The 19285-nt window shown below is 38.3% G+C and overlaps 1 protein-coding gene across 1 annotated transcript; it reads right to left on the bottom strand.

Moving 5' to 3' along the window:
- Positions 1-1717: 1717 nt before the first annotated feature.
- LOC144659427 (uncharacterized) lies at positions 1718-19279 on the bottom strand. The gene is made up of 12 exons (XM_078519859.1): positions 18957-19279; positions 18320-18445; positions 15310-15378; positions 13412-13721; positions 9448-9581; positions 6645-6852; positions 5400-5781; positions 4799-4943; positions 3752-3994; positions 3139-3243; positions 2532-2608; positions 1718-2168 (listed from the first exon to the last, which is right to left on the bottom strand). Exons 1-11 carry the CDS (start codon positions 19272-19274, stop codon positions 2549-2551), a joined length of 2100 nt encoding a protein of 699 aa, XP_078375985.1. The 5' UTR covers positions 19275-19279; the 3' UTR covers positions 1718-2168; positions 2532-2548.
- Positions 19280-19285: the final 6 nt, after the last annotated feature.

Here is a 19285-nt window from a genome sequence, read left to right as displayed (position 1 = left end):
AATATATAATCTAAAATCTAAAATGTTTAAATGCACTACCTAAAAATATTATTGTGTCTACTATGTTAAAAATGCTATATATAAAAAACAATTTACATCTACTCGGCTAAAAAGTTTAAAAGTTTACAGTGCGTATCCTTCGGACAAATTCATTTTTACCAACAATGGCCCTGATTTCATTTGGTAGCTCGTTCCATATTTTTGTGGCAAAGTAGCGCCATGACTTTAGTCCGTACTTGGTGGTATTTACTTTTGGCAAGGCCAACATATTTTCACCCCTAAGATTGTAACTACAACTTCTTAATGAAACTAGGTTCTTAATGCTAGGTGGGGCTTTGTTACTGAGGCAGTTATTTATAGTACACAACATGTCTTGAATTCGTCTATTTTGCAGTGTCTGGGAACTCATTCGTTTCAACAGTTGTTCGTATGACGATATCTTATCTTTAAAAACATAACGTAATGCCCGTTCATTGACTTTTATCATGCGAAAACCGAATCCAATAATTGTTTTATTATGCACTTGTAAAGACAAGAGCGCCCACAAAAAGAGAAGACGCACAAAAAGACAAGAGCGCGCACAAACTATTGTCTGTAGGTATGACGTCACTTCTACAAATGTAAAATCTAATGTCTGTAGGTATGACGTAAGAGAAACACCAAGCAAGAATTAGCTGCGTGCTTATAGCCAATCAAAATCAAGCTGGTGACACCAATGTATAATAATATAAGTTACCGTAATGATTCGATTTAGCGCCCGGGGTGCTAATTTACTTTTGGCACCTTAAGGGAGGGCGCTTATTTACTTTTGGCACCTCAAGGGAGGGCGCTTATTTGAGACAGGGCGCTTATACGGGACAGGACGCTTATTTATTTTTTTTGAGAAACAACCAGTTGTTCAAAACAAAACTTGAATAAATATTAAAATAACTGACAATGACAGAAACTGTAACAGTAACAAATTGTTGAAAGTTCAATTACTTTTAAAAGAATTGTTCATTTTAGCAGTAAATATATACATGTACAATACGATTAATGTTCCTAAGTCTATCTATTTGACGTCAATGACTTCAGTAGGGACAGTTCACAATAGGGGCGCTTTTTAGGATAGGGGCGCTTATAAGAATGGGGGTGCTTATTAGAATGGCGGCGCTTATTGAAATAGGGGCGCTTATTGGAAGGAGTGGGCTAAATCGAATCATTACGGCACACAAGGGAAACATAGGGAGTATAAAGACTATAGAATCCGGCACTGCCCATGGAAATGCGCCGACAAAAGTCATTTTCGCGTTTCGCTTTTTTCACAGCTTTCGGTCACCGAACGAACATTTATAGTTCGTGGATACCTTGCTAGAATATCAAACTAGTTCACAAATTTGTTTTCTTGATAGGATCGCTGTCCAGCGTGTCGCTGCAACATGGCTACGTTTTCTCGTGTGTACTTGCTGTGTTTTTGTTTCTACTACTACATATCGTTTATAAGCTTCCCCCTATCTCTGTTGGATTACGACTTTTAAAAGCGTTTCGATTAACATTGCCGTGGCTCGTTACGAGACCTTTTACGAACTTGCATAAGCCCAGGGCTTATAACCGAGATTTTACGTTATCCTGTCCGTCGCATGCTGACTTTAGACGATTGACTGACGTCATTGCCTGAAAAGGATTTGTATCGGAACTTTGTTTAACCAGATTTCCGTCGTAGCAGCACAGTCTCGTGTTTCCATAAATCCATCAACAATATTTTATTTCATATAATGCTAAAAGACTATGAATAGTTGACACAGCATCATAAACCGTTACGTTTTCACAAATTCGAACAGTCTTTGGCGCAGACAACGGTCTGCAGCGCGCAGATTCAAACAGGAAGAACGCACAAGGGGTAGAACTTGCACTCTATCTCCTCCATAATCATTTAACTGGTAATAATTACAAACGAAAGGTATAAAGCATTAGTCTTATTTTTAAGAGGTAACCACCCGTTGGTGTAGCTTCTAGAAGCTGAAAACGGTCTTAAAACTTAAACTATACACGTTATTTTCCTTCATCTAAAAGTTTTAAATAACAGTCTTCACAATAACTAAAAGCTTTCTTTACATTAAAGTAAAAAATAGTCCCAAACGAATCTTGAGTAGTCCACTGGGATTAATAGCTTTTTGTTGTTTCTTTATCTGTAGGAATAAAGAAAAATAAGGCGCGATAAATAGCAGATTTTGTCACAATATAAATAAAAAAAATAATAAAATAAAGTAAAAAATTAACAATCTCAACAGTTCCAGTTTTGACATTTTGAGCAGTAAACAGACTATAGAGTTAAGATACTTTTTTGCACAGGTCGGTTATAACACGTGTTTTCAAGCAGTTTCTGAGCTCAGTAAAGGCATTCAAACTTGATAATTTTCAAACTTTATTCTGTACCCTTTCGACTTTGCCAATCCTAGCAGTATGCAGGACGCGTGCCACACATGAACTTAGAACAAATGGTCATAGAGCAATCTATCTTGGTCGGTAAACCCTCGGGACGTTTTACTTACCATGAGGGGTTGTGGATTCAGGTTTGAGATTTCATGGACGTAGCACTACCGGCTGCTGCACTGTTATCACCAAGACTCTTCATTCAAAAATTAAAAAACTCAATTAACATTTGTAAAAAAGCTATTCCTTCATACATTCATTGGTTAGCCTTGATTGGTCAAACGCCACTTACCATAATCCAACGGATCCAAGGTTCTGTAATAGTATTTATTTACAGCACTTCAACCCAAGGAAATCTTAGAGTGTGACTAATTAAATGAAAGACACTGAGCAGTACTTTTCTTGTTCTTTTGTTTGTTTTTCCAACTTTTTGCAAAAGGAAATTAAGATTTTTGTTAAAAATGTGATTTTTGGCAGTCATGGTAGTTAAACAATTAAATTTAAACCATACTGTTACCTTGCCATCTGTGTTCCTTTGTGGTATATTTTTCTTTTGTTTTCATTATTGTATACCTTAACAAGTATTTTTTTTCCCACAAATTAAAAGTTTTATTAAAATTACGTCCAATGATGTGATATGCTCCACAAAAAAGAACGTGGTTAGATGTTCAGAGGAGTCACGAAAAGCGGAAGAAAAACACAACCTTTGTTGACTGGTTCTCTCACCTCTTGTGGTAAGTTGTTCATACGGAACTGAAGTAAAGCCTGTGTTAAGGCGTTAGACACTTGTAACGCCATTGAAGCATCCTCTTCACTACTCACAAGTTTTCCCTAAAAAAGACAATACAAAGAAACAGCAATCAATCAATAAATTACACAAATAAGGGAAATGAACGAACGAGCGGACGGACCGACGGACAATCCAACGAACAAACGACCAACCACCCGATCGACCGAACTAATGAACGAACGAACGAACGAACGAACGAACGAACGAGGGAGGAGGGACGGACGGAATACGGACAAATAAACGAAAAATCTTAATTAAAAAGGAAGAAAGGCGAATGCCAAAAACAAATTACAAAAAAAAAAACATTAACCAGATTAGCATGCAATGCAGACGTACGTATACTTTGAGCTCGACACGCAAAGGACTTCTGCATAGGAGGCTAAGTCCAAATGGGTAACTTTCACAATCCCAGGGGAGGGGGGTCCAAATTTGCCATAAACATCAGTTGCATATCCTACACAATTGGACGACAAACACTTGTGGTATTAAATAACAATACACTGTATATAGCAAGTTAGGAAGTTCATTTCCATAATGAAGTCTGCTTACCAAATCTGCAATTGCTCCTTGAAGAAGACTCACACTTGATCCTCCAGCGCCAGCACCACCTCTAACGGCACCGCCACTGCCACCGGCACCAGCAGCGCCACCTCCACCGCCTCCGACACTACTGGCACCAGTGCTCATGCTGTCACTATCAAAACTCATCCCTCCACCACTAGCACTTGGAATTTGATCATTTGGGTGAAACCTTTGTTCATTCGTGTTTTGACTGGAATATGGGTTGTTATACTAGCAAAAAAGAAAAATGCTCATTACTGCTAGATAGATGTCCAGTCACCACCCTCTCGTAGTGGCACCTGCAGGCTTCAACCATGAACAGTCTTCACTAAAATTATCAAACTATTAAAAAAAGTCTAATCAAAGGCTTTTGTATAATATATTGTTTAAAAGTGAAGCAACCATTTTGCTTCTACTGTCAGTGGATGGTTAGTGACATTGTTACGTCTGTCTGTCTGTCTGTCTGTCTGTCTGTCTGTCTGTCTGTCTGTATTAAAAAAGGTTATTTTAAGGGAACATTAGGGTAGGAACACAGCTCCATTTTTCAACAAAAATAAACAAATCTCTTCAATTAGAGATACTTCAGTTAAAATTCAAAGCCTTTCTCAAACCAGTAAGTGATTGACAGCAAATGTTTTTCAGAGTTGTGTTCTTACTTTTTTCACATGTTGGCAGATATTGGAACATTGTAGCCTTTCTGTGATTCAGGTCACACATGGTGCATAACAAACTTAGCGTTAAAGCAGAGTGTTTTGGCTGATGATGATGACATCACATTGGCGATCATAAACACTTATTCTTGTACTATAATTTACTATTGAAGCCTTGATTTTCTACTGATATCTAAAATGCACGGATAACAAAATGTTTTGAAGTAGGCATCAGCAACTGGAAGAGTAGGCAGCTGCGACAAGCCAAGCTTGTTTATCACAAGCTGATTGCTATGGCCAAAGTAACTGGCGACATAAAATCAAGTAGCCGGTGGAACTCTGGCGGGTGCCAGCTTGTTTTGAAAACCCTGAAAATGATATTCACCTCATAACTCGAGCCACTATAATCACCAGCAGTTTGCTGGTTGCCACCATAGTAATCGTCATAATAGTTATCTTGATAATTGCTGTACTGTGATTGCCTGGGAGGAGATCTGGGCTTGAATGCCTCTGTAGGTAGCATACGATCCCTGTGATGACAAATAATACTATGAAGGTACAAGTATATTGGTATCTATATCTTATCAGTTAAAAACCATGGTACATGTATATTGCAACTCCTAAGTTTTGACTGGTTTAGTGGCCATTGTATATGAGCTCATAATTATATCATGGGCTTTACATGTAGGCTTTACAGGTCAGCGAGAACAGCTGGGGCGTTCAAATATTGCAATTCTTTGGGTGTTTTTTAAAAAACAATTCAAGGCGCGTACATAAAAACAGCCTCTTGAATTTCTGGCTAAAACAAACCTGCATGCGAAATTTGGAGCTATTTTGACAATGTTCGATTTAGCCAGAAATTCAAGGGGCCATTTTTTATGTACAAAGGTACAGGTTTATGATGTCATTAGACGGTCAAATATGCGATGCATTGCTTATTTCAATGGAATTTTGATATATAAGCAAAAACCAACAAATCTTCTTACTGTTGCCCTTGACTTCCACTGTGCCATTGTGAGTTGTCATCACCACCACTGTAAGAACCAGCAGAGAAAGTCTGGTTCTGAGCACTGTTGTAAGAAGAGTAGTTCTGACCCCAGGATTGATTCTGACTGTTGCCTGCAGCTCCTCTTCCTCTGCCTCTGCCTCTTCCACCACGGTTGGACCCTGACTGTTGCTGGTGATTGAAAGGGGTTGTTTGCTGTCTTCCTCTGCCACGTGTGCCTCCCTGTGCTCCAGCGTTGTACGTGCCTCCCCGAGCACCTGCACCATATGTTGATCCCTGTGTGGCCCCACCGTATGAGCCTCCTCGTCCACCACGTGCACCCCCCTGTCCTCTGCCTCTTTGACTTTGCCACTGCTGCCCTCCTTTAATATTGTAAAACGTTTGTACAACAGATATAAGTTTTTTAATCTTTTTAAACATACTTTTTTGCCTCTTAGTGAAACTACATGTATTACTAGTAGTTTCCAAAGAAACTGTTGTGTTGTGTTCGCAGGGAAGTGAAACACTGTGTGTGCATTATTATCAACCTGTAGTTAATAATGGTAAAGTGTTGTTAACCCCCTTGCTGAGGAACGAATTAAGCAGAAAACATTTTTTTCACACACGTCTGGGAGTCTGGGTGCTAGTGTGGGCGGGTCTAGGTCACATGGTTCGGCTTGGCATTGCATCCAGTGGTGTGTAAGAAGATGGCAATATTTTCAAAATTTGTTTCGACCTTGATTGACTTCAAGTTGATGGTTAGATTAGCATCTATTTTATAACTTACAAAACTGTTTAGAAAGTACAGAGAATTGGTGGACGTGGTACATGAAGACAATAACTACATGTATTATCCTCCAAGTTGTTAAGATACTGGTAATTTTTGTACATTTTCTCATGATTCATTTGCCTGCTTGACAATATACTGCTGAACTCTCTTGGGACTTTTAGAGTTCAGCATCTTTGATGTACTTTCTAACAGCAAGGGGAAAACAACACTTTACCATTATTAACTACAGGTCGATAATAATGCACATGTAGATAAGTGTTTCACTTCCCTGTGAACACAACACAACAGTTTCTTTGGAAACTACTAGTAATACATGTAGTTTCGCTAAGAGGCAAAAAAGTATGTGTAAAAAGATTAAGGTAACCCACCTCCACACAAAAAATGAAGGGGTGTTTCAATTTTTCATTTCCAAGTTTGATTCACTTTCTCAAAGAAGTGTTTTTATACTTTACTGACCTCCTCTAGCTGTTTGTGGCTTCATTGCTTGGCCAGCAGCTTGATTGTTAATGAGGTTGAATGGGCTCTTTTCCATTCTTGTCTTCACCTGCTGTCGACCGACCATCATTTCAAGTTTACGTGCCTCGTCAAGCAGCTTGCTTGACAATTCTGACCTCTTTTTGACATCGCCACGGATACCCTGAGCAACTTCTGGGACCTTTTCTTTCTGTTAGTGAGATAACAGATTTGTTTTATTGTTATTGGAAAGATAATCACCACTCCTACAAGTAGTAGGAAGTGAGTAAAATACTTATTGTATCAATCACAATTATATATAATCGGGGCTTCCGTTATGTTTAGAGTACAGTAAATGGGAAAAAAAATTTAAATAGGCTGTAGCAGTTAAATTGTCACTTGACTAGTTCTAAATTATGTGAAATGCTAAAGAAACTAGGTGACCGGCACCTGTTGAACACCGTGTGTAAGTTTACCATTTATAAAAGGGGGTCCTGAAAGGGGGTATAGAATCCCATTTCACTGCCCAAATTTTGCCCAAATCCCATTTTCAAGCCTAATGTTTTTCTAATTTTTCAAATCCTAGTTCCAGTTCTGTTGTTTATTTGTTTGTGATTCCCAGTCCCAGTGACCCAAATCCCATTTTTCCAGTGCAAATGTGCCTAAATTCCATTTCCCATTTTACCCCTTCAGGCTCCTCATGTAACACTGGTGTTAGTTTTCATATGAGAATGAAAATCATGACGAGGTCCATATTCTGGTATGATGTTTGATGCATGTAAATGAATACAGATCCACAAGAGGGAACTGGGATGAACTCATATGGCATGAGAGTCATCCTATAAACACTCCTTAGGTACACAATTCTTTTTTCTGACAACAGTTCTTTAAGAAATGATGACATGGGGATGTCATTTCTCATTTTTGGTGCATATGGATTCTTCACATTCACTTGCACTCAAGACCTCCAAGCCTTTAATCCAGTGCTCTGAATGTGAAGTATCACATAACACACTATATTGTGTCCATTGAAGTAGTCTGCAAGCATCTTGCTCATTGCACAGCAAACAGCAAATCATCACGTATTATAGCCGGTTAGTCACTACAAGGTGTGGATGAGAGTGTGCCAAAAAACACAGGCAAGGCAGGGATTGGTAGAAAAAAGATACATTGTTACTTAGTAGCTTTAATTTGTTTCCTATTCCTTCCCCTACAATGCTAAGAGCCTGGTTTTGTTGAATTGTGCAAGCACAAACACAACATTACCATAATGGTAATTCCAGTCTATAAAAGCTCTTAGAAATGTAAAATTAATGTAGACAAGAGGATAAAAATATTTGTTTTATCCCTACTGCTTGCAATTCCTTTTATCATTTAGCTTGTACATAGAATTACAGGTTCTTTGCTTATGCTCGCATCTCTGCTTGCACCACACCAGAAAATCAGTTTGGTTTAAAATGTGTTTGGTTTACTCTCATTTTACCATCAGTGACTATCAAAGTTAATATAATGTAGATGAAGACCAAATATCCAGTTTGACATTTAAATACAAGCTGGTCCACAATCATTCATACAATGATTGGGTTAAGTACTTACAGTTGCACCACCTAGAGATAACTTACATGAAAACCTTTTGATCAAGTGTACCTGCGCATGCCTAACATTAAGGGTGCTGACATACGTCGTCACCCAGGACACAGGTGAACAAAAGCTTTCCAAGAAAGGTACACATAAATTCTCTCTTGGTGACAAGACAAACATGGAACATGTTTTTCATACACAACATATTTTTAGCAATTTAAGGAGGCTGGACAAGCACAAGGAATAACAACATCTACAGGAACGTAGATGTTTTATCAACAGTCAGCTGAAGCTCATGTTTAATTCAATAGCCTAAAACATAAGCTGTCTTATTAATGTACCCTAACCCAAGCTCTGGAACTGGTCAAGGCATATTGAGACAGCTGAATAACAAGCTATTAAGAGAAAGAGCAAATCAATGTTGCTTTTGATCTTTTTAAAGGATGATTGCAAATGACTTTTTGCATGATATAAAAGAACACTGCGTTAATTGAATGTTCTTTCCTTTGTTCAACTTTAATAAAAATTATCAAAATTAATATTTGCCAGCCTCCTCAAAATGCTTGTAATAATAGCATTCGCATCACTGCCCTGAAATTTGAATGACAGATTTCCATGACAGAATTCTTTATACCTCTGAGATCCAAAGAAAACCATTAGCCCCAACACCCAATGCAACATGAATTTCTTTAAGTAGGCCTTTGTTTAAAGAGCTACTATAAGTTATCAATATGACACACCAAACTTGATGAAGATCACCCTTGGAGACCCAGGGGCAGTTAGTGGGGCGGGAAAAAGTATATACGGGTGAGAAAAAAAAAAATCAGCGAAGAAAAGTCAAGAATGAAAATAATATTTTCGTTCCTGACTTTTCTTCGCCGATTTTTTTTCTTGCCCGTAGAGACTTTTCCCTGCTCCCAGTAACTGCCCCTAGGTCTCCGAGGATGGATGAAGATATAACCCTTAGTGATTCTCCAGATTGGTTGTCATACATTTAGTTGAAAGTGGGTTGTGAAAATTTAAAAATATATCAAGGCGTAAGTCTCCTTGTTTATGATTTCCTCACATTTTCTCATCACCTGACTGCTCGACAGTGTAATGATTTTGTAAGGAGAACTTCACTATTCATCACCACTAAACGCCATCTTAGAAGAGCTTTCATGTTGATCGATACATTGGGGCTAAAGGAATTTCATTTTGAATTTCAGAGGTGAACATTACTCACCAAGACATTAAATCGATGTTTGCTTCCAACAAGATGCGGGAACTTCAAGTTGTGATCAAATTTGGAGTCACATAGCTCGCAGTGGTATCTTGGACTCTGTCCTATAACCTGGATTTCTGTGACATACTCCAGGCCTACAGTAACAGAACAAGCGGCATAACATGCCAGATTGTGAAAAGGTGAAAATGGACCACACAAATGTTGCATATTTTCACCCAGTTATAATTTGACACATGACGTACAGTGCCATGCACTGAGCTAGTGATGTACATCACACTTGAAAATGACATCCAGAGTATCCACTCCATTTGTTTTTATGTCAATAAATACTACTTATTAACCGAGATTGAGGTCATTACAGGAGTACATGTATCTCAGACCGAGGCATTGATGTGTTGACTGAGCGATAGCGAGGTAAATACATCAAGGTCGAGGTCTGAGTTTGCCCTGTAATGGCCCAATGGACAAGGTTAATAAGTTATTTATAATATGGCCTTAAAACCTATTCCAAAAAATACTATAATCAAGGGAAAAACACAGGAGGTAAAACTCGTCCTTGTTTCTGTAGCCCTCTTCATTGCCTCATACTGAAGAAGTATCGGTAGGCTAATATTTTTCTTTCAGTTATTGAAAAGATACCAGGTATAATATATTATTTTGTTGTTTTCGCTCTCACACTATTAGTAATAGCTTTTACTTAAACTCAAAAAAGAAGTCAAGACAAGAAAAATTTTCATAATGCCCAGTCATAACAGGAAAATAATGCCCACTCAGCAGCCAATCAGAGCATGCATACCATTGTAGCCATATGTAATAATTACATTTATTACACGACTACATGTAAGTTAGTCAGAGGGCCAATAATTAAAATAAACCAATCAGATTGCTCCATTGCTGGTCCCATCTTTTCTAAACATTGGACTGGGCATTGTGCCAAATGATCCCTCACATTGTAATGGGTTCCAAAAGTAAAAACAAAAACAAAACCACCTAGTTTTATTGGTTTGTAATTAAAACTAACACCATGAAATTCTTTTTCAACCAAAAAACCTGGGGGTTCTGGGTCACTCTCGCTCTTTTTATCCTATTCACTTTCTGCTTACATCTATAAAAACTTTTTCAGCCTTAGTAAATAATAAAGATGGTAGATTTTAAGCTCGGTAATAAATAGTGAAGAAATTATTCTACATGACACGAGCGTGGGACAAAGAAAAAAATCTGAGTCCCCGACGGGAATCGAACCCATGGCCTCCCAGAATACCGGTTGGGCGCTCTAACCAACTGAGCTACGTGAGACTCGCTGTGAGCTAGGCCATTTACTAGGTTGATATGTGACACGTGTCCTGCATACTGCTAGGATCAGCAATGTCGAAATCATCAAATTTGTAGTAAATAATAAAGATGGTAGATTTTAAGCTCGGTGATAAATAGTGAAGAAATTATTCTACATGACATGAGCGTGGGACAAAGAAAAAAATCTGAGTCCCCGACGGGAATCGAACCCATGGCCTCCCAGAATACCGGTTGGGCGCTCTAACCAACTGAGCTACGTGATACTGTGAGCTACGTGATACTGTGAGCTAGGCCATTTATTTACTACAAATTTGATGATTTCGACATTGCTGATCCTAGCAGTATGCAGGACACGTGTCACATATCAACCTAGTAAATGGCCTAGCTCACAGCGAGTCTCACGTAGCTCAGTTGGTTAGAGCGCCCAACCGGTATTCTGGGAGGCCATGGGTTCGATTCCCGTCGGGGACTCAGATTTTTTTCTTTGTCCCACGCTCGTGTCATGTAGAATAATTTCTTCACTATTTATCACCGAGCTTAAAATCTACCATCTTTATTATTTACTACAAATTTGATGATTTCGACATTGCTGATCCTAGCAGTATGCAGGACACGTGTCACATATCAACCTAGTAAATGGCCTAGCTCACAGCGAGTCTCGCGTAGCTCAGTTGGTTAGAGCGCCCAACCGGTATTCTGGGAGGCCATGGGTTTGATTCCCGTCGGGGACTCAGATTTTTTTCTTGGTCCCACGCTCGTGTCATGTAGAATAATTTCTTCACTATTTATCACCGAGCTTAAAATCTACCATCTTTATTATTTACTACAAATTTGATGATTTCGACATTGCTCATCCTAGCAGTATGCAGGACACGCGTCACATATCAACCTAGTAAATGGCCTAGCTCACAGCGAGTCTCACGTAGCTCAGTTGGTTAGAGCGCCCAACCGGTATTCTGGGAGGCCATGGGTTCGATTCCCGTCGGGGACTCAGATTTTTTTCTTTGTCCCACGCTTGTGTCATGTAGAATAATTTCTTCACTATTTTTCAGCCTTGTAATAAAATTACGAGCTTGCTCTGGACTGTACTGGGATAATATTTATCGACCATCTGTCTTACAGTACAGTACAGACCTCGCTATGCTCAGTCCGTACTGTCAAGACATTTGGCTGATACTCTCCCAGTTGGCTAATAAGATGCCTGAATATAATATTATTTCACATCTTAATGACCAAACACAAGGGCCTTGCTGGCAGAAGATTGGCTGTACTGATGCAGGTCTTGACAGTATGGATCTCGAGCAGCAAGTTCCATACAGAAAAGACCCACGGCTAACAACCAGTAACGTCTCAAGCAAGCTTGGTTTAAAAAATATTTATTACACGAGAAACTTAACCCAGTCCAACACTTTGAAAACACTGGACTGGTATAAATTAAACATTCTGATTGGCTAAAGGCAGTCTTATTGGCTCTTTTAGCTGTCTTAGTCCATGTAGTTGTTCAATTTGTTTAACAGAACCATGCTGTTTCATACTTTAAGCATTGCTTTCTTCACATAAAACAGTGCCTTAAATGTTCATGTGTTTTAGGCAAACATAAACAGGTTTGCATGGTGCATGTACTTGACTCCAAAAGGCCCAATTTTAAAAAAATTGAGGTTACTGGCACAACTTGAACCACACATAATAATATAATAAACATGACTGACAAAGCAAACTTTTGTTATGAAGCACTTAACATCTGGCTGCTATCCACGGGACAAACCGGCCACTTTCCAGTTGATAAGTGTTAACAAAAATGAAATTTACTATCCAGTGGATAGAGTTCTATCCAGTGTTTTCCATTCTTTGAACAAGCAGGCCAAATGTTTTGAGAGTTAACCTTTCAATGATAAAGTAAATGTAAATTGTTCTGAAGGCCCATTTACACAGGCGATTTTTGTCGCGCAACTCAAAGCAATTTTTGTCGCGCTGAAGTTGCATCACGTCGCCGTGATATCGCGGCGACTTCATGCAACTTCGGCACGATATTGTGGCAATAAAATCGCCATGAAATCGCCGCGAGTTTGCACGCTTGAAAACTAGTGGCAATAAAATTGCCGCGAGTCGCAGGAGTTTCGAACCTTTTCGAAACTTGATGCAACTTCGGCGCGCCAAAAATTGCAATGAGTTGCGCAACAAAAATCGCCAGTGTAAACGGGCCTTGATGAAGGGCTAAATGTCACCCATGCCTGTAATTTGATCTCGATGACTTTCATGTTGTCAATTGACTATTGACTACTGTACATGTTTCTTACTGTCAGTAGTGTTTCCAGGAAAATGTGTTTTTTCTTTCTTTTTTTAAATGATGGATAGTTGTACATGGTTAGCTTAAACATGAATAGCAGCACAGTGTTCCTACAGAATACCTTCAGGATGGTATTCTGTGGAACACGAATAATGAACCCCTTTACAATGAAACTTCCTGGTATAATGAATAATCTTCTCCACCCTGGCTTACATGTAAGTTAACAACGGGAAAATATGGTAAAGGAAAGAGAACCCTGTTATAACAAACACTCACTATATCATGGTTTCACTGTACTTTGAACTATAGGTTGTATCGCGAGCCGTAATTTGGGAAAATAAGCCTGCACTCCAAAATGAATGATGAACATTGTCTATCACTTACCAATGAGTGGCTCAGGGTACGTAGCAAAGTCCTTAGCTCCTATCGGACCACTTGGGCTGGGCTGCTGTACAGCATGCACTGGCTTATCATAAGGCTTGCGCGAGTGACCTGGACCATACCCTCCTCCTCGCATAGGACCCCCACCTCCTCCTCGCATAGGACCCCCACCTCCTCCTCGCATAGGACCAACACCTCCTCCGCCTCGACCACCTGCCCCTCTTCCCCCTCTGCCAAATCCAGTGCTCGTGGAGTTAACCATGTTTTTTTGCGCTTTTTGTTGCGCTATCTCAGCTCCTTGTTTTTCAAGAGCCTATAAATCACCAAAATAAAATAAAAATGTTTTCACTGTAAACACCAAGGATGACTACTGTTGATAATGTACATTTTCAACCTGTAAAATGCTCTGCGCACCCCTATCTTGTAAAGCAAGAAGTTACTTAAACCTAGTCAACATGAAAGTGAACCTGGCTGGGGAGGCCATTTTTGAAAATATGACTGTTCTTGTGACTGTGATCTAAGTCACATGTACACACTGCTTTAAATAAGTACTGACCTCATTAAGAGAAGTCAGCTATTTTTTTACTGAAAGTTTCTTTCAAACAGTCATTTACTCTACATGTACATGTACTCAAGCCAGCAGCCTCCTTCAAATTCTGTTGAAAACCCTGTGTACAACTTGTTTACCGTAAACACCCGCGGATAAGCTGCACCCGCAGATAAGCCGCACCCTGAGTTTAACAACTCAAATGTTGGAAAAAAGTTTTTTGAAAGTAAATCAAAGAAAATCCAAAGTCGAATCAAAAATCCAAAGTTGAGTCTTTAGGAAGTCTTCTTCGTCAAACGTAAACTAAATGAACATTGAAACAGAAAATACTTCAGTCTTACCCACAATTTGAGCTCTTTAATATAATGAAAACTAACTTTGACATATTATGGGTGACCTTTTTCTGGCATTTTTGAGAGGTATTTCTTCATTCAACGCAGTTTGTCCATAGATTTTTGTGTGACAACAACAAGAACTTGCGTTTGCCGAACGTTCGTAGCTTAGTAACCAGGTATTTGATCGGACGCAAAATATGGGACTAGGGCGAGAACGAACAAGCAAAACAAGATGGCGATGGAGGCGTTCGGGTTTCGTGGCTATCATATCGACAAAATAAAGAGATTTGGGAGCCATCTATTGGAGATAAACTCGTTGCATGAAGAGAGTTTTGTAATCAGTTCGACAAATTTTCTATCAAAGTGCAAAATGAGAAAGAAACAATAGGCCATCTTACTCGTGAATACTCGTGGTATTTTCTCGCTCGTAAAGTATCAATATTACTGTTTAAGTTATAGGCCATTGTCGACACAAACTTGCAAATAAAGCAATGACCGGTACTGTCTTGTAATTTTATGTTATATTAATTTACATAATTTTCCATACATTAGTGTCAGTTCACGAAAATTTATGGCACCTTTTCCGAATGTTCCCGCAGATAAGCCGCACCCCCGATCTCGAGCGAAAATTTTTGGAAAAAAGGTGCGGCTTATCTGCGGGTTTTTACGGTATGTTGTAATTTAAATTTACCTTTGGTTTTAAATGTTTCAAAACAGTTTGATTTTTATATTCCCTTTGTTTCAGATTATGATACAGTCTGGTAATTATTTATAGACAATGAAAGATAAAAATCAAACTGGTTTGAAAAATTTCAAACCAGATTTTTTTTTTAAACTGCAACATACACAATATAGTACTATTGTGTAATAACAGTTTACAGCAAACAGATGTAATGCAAGCGCTCTGCAAGTTTTATGTACATGTACCTCTCAGAGTCACTTAACAATGCTGTAAATCATTTTATTTAGTACCTGCTCAGAAAGTGAACTCTGAGTAAAAATTGTCAACCAGTATTTACCTTTCTATGTTTTTGACCAATAAGATGCGAATTCCAAGCAGTGTCACTGTTACATGTTACTAGGCACACCTGTTAAAATAGTGGAAGGATTGTTTAATAATTAATAAACAAGCATCAAGGTAGCTGTGTATCTAGAAGGGGGAGGGGAGAGTATGCAGGCCTCCAAATTGAGCTTCCCCAAGCACGTCCTTTAATTAGAGTAACTCTGGATCTGACACAGTGAGGGTTTAATAATAATAATAAAATTAAAGGGATACATGCATATTAAGAAGCCTTTCCCCATCATTAGGTACATTGTAAATCCCCCTTTTCATATACAGTATGAAACTCAATCCATAGGCCTGCATACATTACATCCTCAAGGGTTTGTAATGCATTATGTAATACATGTAATTCAAAACATGCAAGCTTTCCAATGGGAGAGAATTTTTTAGGGCAAAGCAAAAGGATGGATTGGAGCAATATTATGACTTATTTTCTTAATCGGCGTAATTCATCTTAACAACAGAGAAATGTTGTGGCCACATTGGCAACTGAACCAAAATTTTAAGTCGCCAAGGATGAAATTTTGGTCGCATTGGCAACTGGCGAGTCCCAATTGCGAGCCCTGCAAGGCTGTGCTCTAGCGGTGCCCGGTCGCCTCAGGCGACTAACATTTGGTCTCGGGCGACCGAAAAATAAAACTGCTCGCCCGGCCGGGCACCCGGCCCTCTTGTTCGCCGTTCCACACTGTAGTATAGCAGGAGATTGATTGTAAAATTATGTTTTTGGCTGATTGATAATGTTAATTGTGGGAAAATAGGCTTCCGCACATTACAAAGTCAAATGTTTACGCTTGCCAGCGCTGTCAAGTTCGTTCCACATGATTTAACACAAGCTTGACTTTGCACGTGACAAAATGCACGAACATTAAAAAAATATGTGTTGAAATCTTGAGTTTTTTCCTTGAGATGATTTAGTTTTTATTTATTTTGGTATATTAATAGTTTTCGTTAGTACAGTGCGTTGGTGTTAACATAAAATGAAATTCTTCGTATATGCAAATTTCTGCCTCTTCGGCTTCGTCTGCAGATGTTTACATACATAGGAATAGCGACAACTTGTTGCACTCTAAATCTTGATATTAAAAATGTAATTATCATTTAGCTTAAATCGAATTTATTTGTTTTTAGACTCGTTGTGGTAATCTCAAACGAAAATTCTTAACGACGTTTTCGTCGGATGTATCACAAGTTTGTCAAAATGCAGTGGCCGCTAAAAATAGTAACAAACAACTCCGCCGTGTGTGAAATTATTACCTTTGGTGAATTGCAAAAAATGAATAAATATAAGATTGTTTGCAGTTTCATGAATTTCTGCAAGTTTAAATCAATCCATTTCTTAATCAAATCGAATGGATTAGTATAGATTATCATTCAAACGGTGGTTCTCTCAGCCTGACCGTCGAAAGAATAGAAACTCAACCTAATTAAATGTTCTTTCTTAAATTCTTGTGACGTTCTTAATTTTTTTTGAACTCTCGACAAATTAACCGCTGAAACAAGAAAAGCTTGCAATTAATTGTTTAAGCCTTAACTTCTCTGGCGTCTTTTTATGAAAATAGATAAAGTAAGGAATTTTTGCGAAAAGGACGAAATTTTCCCATTTTGGCGCGAAAATTTTCAATGGGTTTCCGTATGACAGCATACAGGAATTCGCACTTTTTCGACTCACAAAGCCGCTATATTTGCTGAGTGGAATAATTATTCTATGAATCCGAAATGTTGTGTTTATTTTTTGCAAGAGAGACTAAGCAAGATAAGAGGGCAGTAATGCATTAACCTGTCACTTGTTTAGGGTTATTACTTATACCATAATGTGATCGTTGGAAATAAAACTTATAGTGGCTTTAAAACAACCTTCTCTTACAAATTCTCTGTATTAACATTGATGTAATGTTGTGTTACTGACAAAGTCAAAGTTGAATTCATTGACAAGAAGCAACAAATATATATTTAATAGTGTGTGCTGTTAAATATCCAGGTAATCAACAAGAAATCTTAATTGGTTTTATGATTTAAATTCATTGGTTAATTAGTTATTAACTTATTAAACCATGATAATATTAATAAATTAATTAATTGAATAATTAATAAATTGAATAATTAATTAGTTTGGGCGACCAACCTGAAGGGCTGGGCACCCTACCTGGCAGGGTTGGGAGCCCGAAGGGCTCCCAGAAAATTTCCTTAGAGCACAGCCTTGCCTGTTACCTACATGTAACAAAAATGACATTTAGACAAGTACCGTAAAAACTCGTGTATAAGCCGCACTTTTTTGCTGAAATTTTGGGCTCAAAATCATGGGTGCGGCTTATCTACGAGACAATTGCTTTTTAGGGGTGTAAATTGCCTAAGCTGGGGGCAGAAAAAGTAGTTAAAACATTGACTAAATAATATATAACATATTGAAACCTGCTGTTGTCGATCATTGCTTTTGGTAAAAAAGTCTGGCCCCTTAAGCAGCCGTTAATTCCTCAGTCACGAATTGTTCGTCAGGATTTATTTGCACCTCTTTTGAGCAGTAAAACTTGAGCTGACGTGGATCTCCATTTCTCCACAAAGCTGCCTATTTGCTAAACTCGCATTGAGCAACAAATTTTTATCAACACACAGCTGAAATGGTTAGAAATCGAACTTACTTTTTCATGTTGTTTACAGGACAGATTACCGATCGAACGTGACGAACGTGCTCGACCCCAGACTTCTCTCTTTGTGTGGTTACTAAACAAACGTTTTGTATCGTTCTCTATTCCTGCTGTGCTTGTCATTTCCAGTCAAATTTCATCGTTTTCCACATTGAACTTTAGCAATAAAGACAATATATCGTCAAAAGAGCATCCTTTTTAAAAGGTATTGGGATTTCAAGATTTTAAGTTTTTATTTTTTTCTTAAAATCAAGCTTCAAAGTTGGGGGTGCAGTTTATCTACGAGTGTGGCTTATACACGAGTCTTTACAGTACATTATTTACCTGACAGTTATACTGGGGAAGAGGCTTCTTTTCCTCTTTCTCTTCCAGTCTCTTTGGAAGCTTGATATTAAACTCTTCAATGGCTCGTTTGATGTGTCTTGCACACATGCAGTGATGCTGAAAATGCTATACAAATAAAATTAGATGTATCATGAAAAATTAACCAAACCAAAAGCATGTGTTTATACAAGCATTACACATACACTTTTCAAGTTCATGTTATTTTCTCATGTAAATTTTTCTTTGACCTCATTTGATTTGTTTTTCATGAAAGACCACTTTGTAACTGTGTACGGTGGATACATAAGTGCAATTATCTTTCACGCATATGTAATTAACTCTCTCCCACAGTTCAAATATTTGCATTTCATAATTATGTTCACTGTGATAATTTAGGTAAAAGTGTGTTTGAACTGCAACTGATATTTAATTCATGAAAAGACCATATTGTAACTGTGTAAGTTGCACACATAAGTGCAATGATCTTTCATGTATAAATTCTCACCCGCAGGTCAAATATATGTGTTTCATAATAATTTAAGCTTATGTAAATGTGTATTGGAATAAAATAAATGCAATAACTTTAATAAAGTTTGCCACATAACCATTTCCATTTTGAGTTGAAAAATGCACCAACCTCCATACAGTCCATATTGTAGTCGCATAGTTTACAAAAATAAGGTTTTGTCTTGTCAGTATTAATCCATTCTTGCCGTGGATCAATTCTCTTTGCAAGATTGGAGGAACTTTGATCGCCACCAGCTGGAACCCCTGTCTGACTGGTTACAGGCGGGGTGTCGCTTGCAAAGTCGATGTACAGTTGTTCTTGGTTTATTTGCTCCTCGTTTACAACTTGAGCCTCTGTTACTAGGTTAGGATCTTCTGTAGGAACTGTATTTTCGGCAGCGGAGACATTCATAACACCCGCCATATTGGTCGCCATATTGGTCGCCATCTTGTCTTTTG

The sequence above is a fragment of the Oculina patagonica genome, chromosome 7 (assembly GCF_052425735.1).
Source record: "Oculina patagonica isolate OP01 chromosome 7, crgOcupat, whole genome shotgun sequence".
Taxonomy (NCBI): Eukaryota; Metazoa; Cnidaria; class Anthozoa; order Scleractinia; family Oculinidae; genus Oculina; species Oculina patagonica.
The sequence above is the reverse complement of the archived record's forward strand: the minus strand, read 5'-3'. Positions and strand labels throughout refer to the sequence as shown.

Coding starts and splice junctions, on each gene's coding strand:
- LOC144659427 (XM_078519859.1), bottom strand. CDS start 19,274: ATGGCGACCAATATGGCGACCAATATGGCGGGTGTTATGAATGTCTCC. Junction 15,379..18,319: donor TTCCCCAGTATAACTGTCAG/GTAAATAATGTA, acceptor CTATTTTAACAG/GTGTGCCTAGTAACATGTAA. Junction 6,853..9,447: donor AACATCGATTTAATGTCTTG/GTGAGTAATGTT, acceptor TCTCACTAACAG/AAAGAAAAGGTCCCAGAAGT.